General features: G+C 40.6%; 1 protein-coding gene across 1 annotated transcript; it reads left to right on the forward strand.

Moving 5' to 3' along the window:
• Window positions 1–2065: 2065 nt before the first annotated feature.
• foxj1b (forkhead box J1b) lies at window positions 2066–9235 on the forward strand. The gene is given in 4 exon segments (XM_089016197.1): window positions 2066–2887; window positions 3039–3710; window positions 5951–6485; window positions 6488–9235. Coding segments are annotated over 3 exon segments (1464 nt in total). The 5' UTR covers window positions 2066–2887; window positions 3039–3092; the 3' UTR covers window positions 6799–9235.
• Window positions 9236–10028: the final 793 nt, after the last annotated feature.

Genomic DNA, 10028 nt, shown 5'->3' on the forward strand with positions numbered 1-10028 from the left:
TGACTTTTGTGAATGACGGCAGCTCTCGTCCAATTCCACCACTCGCAGTGAGGCTATCTTGCCAAATATGGTAAACTAATCCACCAACGGCAATTACATCGCTCTAAGTTAATTTAGGGACAACCGATCGTCATGCGTGCAGAAAGCGTCTCATGTGTTACCCTGTCCCTCCCGAATATACATTTTTGGGTTCCGTGTTGGTTTCGTTTTTCTGTACTCCATTTGCTTTACAGTACATTGGCGATAAATACAACGTCAGCAGGGATAAATGTACATTTGTAGTGATCTGGCACAAAACATCTGAGTGGTATATAAAGCAAGTCAGTTAAATTACGAATATGATACCATTAGCAAGAAATTACACTCAAAGTTTTTTTTTTTTTTTTACGAAAGGGAAAATCGGTGACGCGTGACTTGTGCAATACAACATTAACAACGTCAAGCACACTAACAACAGGATGCGGTAACGGAGCGGCATTAGGATTACGTAATACCCGCAATACTACTTCCTTTGTTAAACGGCAGATGTTCAAAATGTGTGGACTAAAGCATTATATTCAGAGAAGGTTAATATTCTGATCAAAATATTGGATTTTCGTATATACTACGTGATACAAAGCATCATAATGATTGAACCTTTTGACAATGCTCTTTATCAATGGAGGGGGGGTTGTAGAAAGCAATACTGTATATACAATAACAATCGAGTGGGCAATGAGGACCCCTGGCGGTCAAATGAATATGAGAACCTTATGCAGGAAAGGGTACACTAAATGCAACCACGATATAAACAAACCTGTATTTACGTGGGGGTTGATCATTACTTTATTTACAATGGACACCAAAGGCACTGCAACGTCAATAGGATTTATTGGTCTGTAATTATGACTCAGTAAAATAGTTGCAGAGCTGAAAAAATGAATTACACTTTAAAATATATTCCACGAATGCATAATATGCATGGTATGCATATGCCAACAATTGTTTATGGTCTTTGTGTTAAAACTAAACTGTGTTATCGCATCATCTGGCTGCACGGTGTTTTCATCCCTAGCGGTCCGTGATGTGATTACAAGGATACCATGAAAATAAAACCCCTAATCTTACTCAAATACAACACCTAACCTCCCTTCCCTCATCGAATCACTGAATTCACATTTTTTAAAACACAGAATGAATGAAAGTTCAATTATATTTTCCATGAAGAGACCCCATCGAGCACCCTTTTGCAAATCCTTCCACGTGGATGTGTTGCGGCCACTACTGTATGCATGGGCACTTACCGCTTGCTTAGTTCCTGGTACGGGGAGACTAGAGGACAGTGGGAAACTGGGGAACAATAGGAGCAGCTGTTTAAACATTTGCATGTCTCACCAAGCAAGGCCTTTGTTCACCGGAGGACTTGAACAAACCCGGAAACAGCTAAAACCAGATTTCCTTGACGGGAGGCGACAGCTGGCTTGACATATATTTACATTTATGCACATTCTTTGAGTGTCATTGCATGGATTTTGTCGACATGCATGCCCCTGAAAGTAAAATTTTGTCAAACCAATGACCCCTCAAACCCTCATGTGTTCGTAATTTCGTTTGAAGAATAGAAAACAATTCATTTTGAGTACATACTGTATGTGTTTTACTGAAACACTGAAGGGGTGGGGGAACTTGTATTGGGTGATTGGGGCTATGATACACCACGTGTCCACTGTGTGGCAGTGTTCCCTTCAAAATCAGACGGACGCGCCAGGTCACAATATAATGTTGAGAATATAAATTGTATGAAGCCTATTTTTAGTTTTGAATATTACAAAACGATTAATGCTGTTCATTAATGCTGTTTAACATTTCTTTTGAGTATCTCGGTTTATGCGGTTCCCAACACAAACGATGACAACGTTACGAACAGAACTCAGTTAACGACGGTTGTTTGCTTGCTGGAACATGACAATTACGAGCTGTTTTTTATTTGTTTGTACTATATTATACTATTTATCGTGCTTAAATGTTTTGAATACAGATATTAATCGTAATTATGACTTTGCAGCCGTGTGAGCAAGTCGTTTTTTCCTTAGCTGTTCGCTTTACAAACTTCTCAAACGGTTCGGGTTTTCAAAGTAAAACCAAAATATTCGTACATTTTAGCGTCTGCTTTTTTTAAAATATTACTAAAATATTAGTTCATTTTAGTGTATGTTTTTTTAAATATAGAATATTATAGCTAGATTTCTTTTTTCCAACTCCGGTCGAACACTACACAAGTGTAACCATAGTAAAGAATGAAGTGATTCACTTCCAGTCATTCGCAGGTGGGCACCTGACCAACTTAAAACGCTTAAAATGCAATTCGTAATCATCAGTCTGTGTTTCTTTGTATTCCTACGATTGTTAAAGTATCTTATCGCGGGACGTGTGGCGCGCAAGAGGCACGCAGGTCAAATTTCAGTTGGTTTAAAGGTGGGAGGTGAAATGGAAATAGACTTATTTGAAAAGAGGCAAAGGGTAGGAGAGAAAGGGCAAGGCAAGCAGCCAATCAGAATTGTCTCCACTCACTTAAAGGGACGGTGGGCAGTCTTTTCCTTTGGCTCGACGCGCATCTTGTACTTCCTCCTCTGCATCTCGCGTCTTGGATCGACAGCAGTTAAAACAGTATTGTGTGAAAAGCTCACCACAGTCGACATGGAAGTGATCTAAGTGGCTTTCCCCTCCCCCTTCCATCTTTTTTTTGTCTTCTGGTTCTACATGCGCTGCGGGAGAAACCCAACCGAGACCTCCTCCTGCCTGATGCACTTGTTGCGCACCGACCTGATGCGCCACTCGAGTCCTTGAAAAAGCAGGAGGCGCTGCAACAGGTGCACGCACTGCATCATCTACTTAAAAAATCTTACAGGTAATATTGTGGATTACAGTTATTGGATTTTTTTTTCCCCCCCAAGACTTGAGTTTGGTTTCAATCCTGTGACGTTTAGATTTGTTTGCATGGTGCTTCTATCCTGTGATTATATTTACATGTTCATTTTTTTGTATGATGTCACTTTCAGGATAAGACACAACTTTTAGATGTCAATCTGTTGATTATTCGCCACAAAACCAGGATGCCGGTTCTGACGAGCCCAGACAACGCAAACAAGTTTAAGGAGAAATGTTTGTCGGTGTACCCGGATGATCAGGTCATCACATCCGACTCTGCCCCTCTTGATGATAGCCTCACCAGCCTCCACTGGCTCCAGAATTTCTCCATCGTGAACACAGACCCGGAGCGACCCGATGGGGCAATGGGGCAGGGCTGCTGCTCCTCCTCCTCGTCCTCATCCTCCTCATTCCCCTCCTCTCATCAGCATCTTTTTCTCAAACGCTTTCCCAGAGGGCGCACCGACTCCCCCTCCAGTCCTCCTGCGGGGGACACTGCCGCCACCGGGATGCCTCTTTACCTCGGCAGCCCGGTCACCTCAGGAAGCGACTCCACTTTAGCTCCTCGCATCTCCAATTGTGCTCATCTCGGCAACGTATACCAGTCGATCCCGATTCAAGCCACCCCACCGGCGGAAGTTGACTATAAAACGAATCCAAAAGTCAAACCGCCGTATTCTTACGCCTCCCTTATCTGCATGGCCATGGAGGCCAGTAAGCAACCCAAAGTGACTTTATCCACCATCTATAACTGGATAACAGAGAATTTCTGCTATTACAGACACGCGGAGCCCAGCTGGCAGGTAACCCAGAAAAGTTAGCCTACCTTCTATATTATTGATGAGTTAGATAAGCGTGTGTGTGTGTGTGTGTGTGTGTGTGAGGCAAGAGTATTTGACTCTCTTGCTACTATCAGACACCCTATCCTTGTCGAAGCAGGTTGTGTAATGACACCATTTGATTGTTTACATTTTAACGATTGGTGAACTTGGTGGAGAAAGCACTTGATTGTGTTTGCTAACGTGGTTCTTCTCAGAGATATCAATCATGCACAGATGATTATCTTTTGAACGTACAGGACAAATCTTGTTTGAATGCCTCATTAGGTGAATTTGCTTCCATACGCAAATAAAATAGTTATGTCATAGCCTAGATCGCAGGTGTCAAAGTCAAGGCCCGGGGGCCAAATTTGGACCACCACATAATCTTATTCGGCCCACAAAAGCAAATGAAATTTGTGAAATTCCATGATGCTTGCTAAAGCCAAACCAAATTTTCATATTATCGTATGTAAACCACAATAACAGTTATTATGTTTTATGTCATATTTGAAAACGAGTTATTCACGAACTCATGTGCAAGAATGTGTCCACTCCAGTGCCAGGGTTTTTATCATTGTCATTCGCATTCCAGGATCCACAAAATATTTTTTAGGACTACATAAACATTCAATGCAGCGTAAGAAACATTGGACTATCTTCTTTCACCAGAAAAAAAGAGTTAATTCCTAAATTATATGGATCTTGAGTTATATGAACGTGTAATGAGGCCGGCTGTCCAAAATACAATTCAATACATACATATTTGTTTATTTAGCGCTTTAACAACAGCGGAATCTGGAACAAAGCGCTAACATGGAAAAAAGGGAAATGATGCCCCTTGTGGAAGGGAAAAAAAACATTGCCAGAGGCCATGGTCAGCGCTTTATCGGCACCCAAACAAGGAAAAAACCAAACCCGAACAAATTCGGGAATGGCGCTCTACGTCATATTTTCAATTTCTGAATAATTTCATGAATGGCAGTGAATGAGTTAATTTGTTATGCTGTTACATGTGGAGAAAATTAAAATTTCTCATGGCTTCCTCAAATCAAATTCATAACAGCCCCTGAGAAGAAACCATAACTACAATGTGGTCCATGGCAAAAAATGAGTCTGACACCCTTAGTTTCAATCTATGAACACAACTTTCAAGAGCCTCTAGCTCCTTAATTGTTTACACATAAATTGTCCAAATGTTCCATCAAGCTCGATTTGTTCCATCTGTAAGTGAAAATCAAAGACTCAAAAAACAAAGCAAAAACATCTGTAAAAACTAATTTCCTTTGTTGAGAACGTTGCCACTGCGGTTATAGCTGTTACATTGGCATCGATGAAAAGGTTTCCTCAGCCGTCACCTGTACTTCTTTACAGGTGTCGGACGTTTTACGCCTCATCCGAAAAGCTTCGTCAGCGAACTAAAATGTTGCTGGTAGCTTTACATTTTAATTCGCTGACGAAGGTTTTCGGATGAGGAGCGAAACGTTTGACACCTTCAACGGCTGAAGAAACCTTTTCATCGATGGACCACTCCTGTACGACTGAGAGCTTACACAGACGTTACATTGGCATGTTTTATCATACTTGTCATCTGGCCATCAAGAACGTCAAAAGTCAGAATCATGTGACCAATATCTCACTGAAGATGGTATCAGAGCAGCCAATTCTGGAACTGAAGATTTATACAGCTACATTGTTTTAAGTCACAGGTGTCAAAGTCAAGGCCCGCGGGCCAAATCCGGCCCGCCACATCATTTTTTTTTTCGGCCCGCAAAAGCAAATCAAACTTGTTAAATTCCATGATGATTTCTGAAATCTGAGCCAAATTTTCATATTTTTGGATGTCAACCACAATAAAAGTCATTATTCTTGACTTCAGATTTGAAAACGAGTTATTCATTAATTTGCTGTGTGCTCTATATGTAATATTTGAAGGGATTTAAACATTCAAATGGGTTCCCCAAATTCATAACGGCCCTCGAGAGGAAACCATAACTACAATGTGGCCCGCGGCAAAAAATGACTTTGACAACCCTTTTTTAAGTGGACTGGACATGATTATATTTCCATTGCTTCCGTTGTTAACGTTTGTCAATCATTGTTGAATGTTTGATAGTGTGAATATGATCCCAAAACTGATTATTTTAGCTTTATGAGCAAAAATATTCCACAAGTGATTGTGACTACTCATCCACCGTAACTCAAATATTCCTTCTCTCTCACAGAACTCGATCCGTCACAACCTGTCCCTGAACAAGTGTTTCAAGAAAGTCCCCAGACAAAAGGACGAACCTGGTAAAGGGGGCTTCTGGCAGATCGACCCTCAGTATGCTGACATGTTTGTCAATGGCATTTTCAAACGTAGAAGGATGTCCACAAACAGCTACAACGGCGGGGGTGGTAACCGACAAAAATTGGTTGCAAGTAGCCACGGTACCCATAACACCTGCACTTATCAAAATGGCAAGGATATCGCTAGTAAGAGGAAGAACAACAGCAAAGCAATAAGTGAGACAGAATCCCCTCTTTTGGCAACGGAGGCCCCAAAAGTCGACACCCTGCGGGGAGATTTTGACCTGACGTCCATTTTTGATGACGTCCTCAGTGGGAACTGTAGCACCTTTGAGGATTTGGACCTGAACACAGCGCTGAATTATCTAGGCTGCGAAATGGAGGTTACCATGCAAGGGAGGCAGCAGTCGACCGGGTTGGGGCATTGGTGCGGCGCAGGGGACCTCATGGGACCGAGCCAACACCTGAACCCTCCCAGTCCTCCTACGCCTACCTGGACATGAGCGTCGCCTCAGCCGTCGACATGGCGGAGTTGCACGTACCGCCGCAACCTCTGCAGCAACTGGACGGACAAGATCAACTCCTACAGAATCAAAATCCGCTACATAATTTCGAAGAGGCTTCCTCGCTGTTCCAGGAGCAGCCGGAGGAGGTGGTGTCCTGGGAGGAGATCAAGGAGGAGGCGCAGGGCCTTCCACTGACTCTGGATCAGAGCTTTGGCCTCTATGAGGGCTTCTTTATGGAGATGCAACCATGGGAACGGGTCGAGGCCTATCTGTGATCATTGACTCCCAGTTCCATTTATATCAGATGGAAGCCTAATTTCCAGTCCAAGGATCAGCCTTTTATTGTCTTTGTATTCAAACACAATAACATCGCACATGTTGACTTTTACCCCCCCCACCCCTCCACAAAGTAGGGACAGACTAATAACCGTCAAGCAGCAATCTTGTGGTCTTCCCCACAGTATGCCACACACAATTGTGTGTGAAGCAGCTTTCATTTGAATGTTGCCGACGAACCAGGATGAAAGTTTGAATGTAGTGAAATCTTTCATGAAGCAGTGAAATGTTTCATGAAGCAGCGAAATGGTTCATGAAGCAGTGAATGTGTCATGAAGCAGTGAAATGGTTCATGAAGCAGTGAATGTTTCATGAAGCTTGAACGGAAGGATATGTGGTTATGTTCCATCGAACTGAAATGAACTGCAGCCATTTTTTTTTACAAATCTGATGAACACTCGACCCAACCACCCAAAACTCGAACAGCACTCGACTGAGCACTGTCATGGAAATGAGAAGACACCAGGATTTTGCTACATTAGCATTCCATCATCGTAATTTTTTTTAACTTAACAATGCAGTGTAAAATAATCTAGAATGCCATCTGAGATGCCGATGCTGTGCGATGATTAAAGATGCAGATCATGTTAAAACATTTAGCTAAAATTAGCAGTCAAGTCACTTCTGGCATTTCTACATATTAATATATTCATTGCAGTATATAACATAAAACAGGAATGCTCTACACTGAAAAGGGGTGCGGATGTAAAATGGATTGCCGTGTTTGTCAGTCAAACATTATGCACTTTTGATAGACAGCAGCTCTAGATGTCTAATATTAATGATGTTAGCATTAATTTTTTTTTTTACTTCCTGGTATTCAGTCAATGTTTGATTTACTAATCACAATGCAACCCCAAGGGCCTGATTTAGTAAGATTCCCCCCAAAAAACGGGCTTTGAATTGCATGTTCACTCCCACAGATCACTGTTGTGGGTGCCTTCCACATGATTTGCCCAGATTGTGGTCTTGTACTAAGGTTTGAATTGGAATTGTTACTGGAAGGAACATAAATCAGTTACATATTTTTTTTTTTTTTTGCTCTTAAACGTGGAAGACGCCCACAATTGCACAAAAGCAAATTCATTTAAATTACATGTGCCTGTATTTAGCCAAATTATTAGCATAGCATCTAAATATTTGACCGGACTGAAAACTGCTTGGAAAGGTCAGCATCAAATGTCACATTCCACCGAAATGACCCACACGCACAAAAATGCAAAGTAGAAAGGAGTTTTGGCATGACTCCTTCTTGTGACTGACAAATTCCCAACTCTTCAATCAGCCAGAAATTGCAAAATTACTTGGATGAATTACCGATAGGCCACAGAGTAAAAATGAGTTTTGGCATGACTCCTTCTTGTGACTGACAAATTCCCAACTCTTCAACAGCCCGATTACTTGGATGAATTACCGATATGTCACAGAGTAAAAATGTGTTTTGGCATGACTCCTTCTTGTGACTGACAAATTCCCAACTCTTCAATCAGCCACAAGTTGCAAAATTACTTTGCTGAATTACCGATAGGTCACACTAATTTTTGTTGGCATTTCAAAGATGTTTATGTGAGTGGAAATATTTTCCGTCACCACCCCTCGTTTTGCTTCATGCACCTTTCCGACATGCTATTTAAAGATAATCAGCCAGCGCAATTCATCCAAGGGTTGCGGAGGGAAAAATAATCATAATGCGCAGATGAATCAATTTGCATATACTCATCCAAGAAAATGCAAAATTCACTCTATGGCAATTTGGAAGATTCTATTTGGTTGTGACTGGTTAGTTAGATCATCTCCCATATCTGTTTTGTGCGTGCTATAAAATTTTTGCATGCACAAAGTAGTAAATCTTGCCCTAATTGTCCATAAGACTCTTGCAATAATGTTTCTGGCAAAAAAAAAAAATGTATATAAATATTCTCTGAATTACACGTTGCATATATTTGCATTTCTTAATTATATTTCGCCAAATTCTTTTGATAAAAAAAATATGCAGGTCATTCGCCTTTCTCTGTTAATTCATAATTCTTGTCACTGGGTGATACTGTTTTTTTTTTTTTTCAAAATAATTTGGGTTAGAATTCTTAATCATAATTTTAAACGTAGGGGAATACAAACGGTAGTAGTAGAACCAACTAAAAAAGCGAATTAATGTATGATCTGGATCAATTATTTTCTTCTTCATTCTTATTTTATTTCCTTTGTATTTTTGATTTTTATTTTGAAAGGGCTGTTTGAACATGCAACCATGCTTCAATGTATGGTGTCAATTAAAGAATGATAATTCAACATTGGCCTTGCCATCCATTTTCTATTACAGGGTTTCTTCATGTCAGTGGTTCATCTTTCCAAAAGACGCAACTTGTGAATGGAACGCATCGGTTAAATGGCACGTGCACAAAATCCAATGTTATATGGTGCCATATTTACGGAATATATTAATTCAGATATTTAGTTTGTGTGTGTGGGCTCATCTAATTTCTCTTTGCATTTTGTCATAGGTCCTCATTCCCCACTGCCCTGTTTACATGCTTGAAGCCTTTCACCAGAAATGTCTTTGAAGTGAAGAGATGAGGCGGGATGTGGTAAACATATTTTTGCAAAATAAGACGCCTAGTAAATTGATTGAAAGTCACATTTAAAATTAAAAACCGTTATTTCTTATAACTTTGCAGATGAGTTGACTTTTGTGAGACTAGCCTCGAAAGAGACGACATCTGGGTGCATAGTGAGCGTGAGTCCTATATGTTGTGGATTTAAAAAAAAACATTGTTGGATTGGTTTAGCCTTTATTAGTCTTGCAGTGGAAAAAATACATTGCACAGCAGCAAAGTGATGAAAGTAAGAGGAAAGGATAGAAAGAAGTAGAAAACAAAATACAGGATCAACATTATTGGATTGGATTAGCCTTTATTAGTCTCGCAGTGGTGAAATTTACATTTCACACCAGCAAAGTGATGAAAGTGAAAGGAAAGGAAGAAGTAGAAAAAAATACAGGATTTGCTGTAAAGGCAGCTACTCTCGCGGCGCCATCTTGAAGTCAAACCAACAACAAAAAACTAAATAATGTGACACAACACAAAAGACTGTCATTCAATCTAATGCACTTTTTGCACTCTTTGTTGTATGAAGCAGAGGATCGAAACGTCGTTTTCACCAGTGGATCAGG

The sequence above is a fragment of the Hippocampus bargibanti genome, linkage group LG15 (assembly GCF_051943395.1).
Source record: "Hippocampus bargibanti isolate YZ-2025 linkage group LG15, ASM5194339v1, whole genome shotgun sequence".
NCBI lineage: Eukaryota > Metazoa > Chordata > Actinopteri > Syngnathiformes > Syngnathidae > Hippocampus > Hippocampus bargibanti.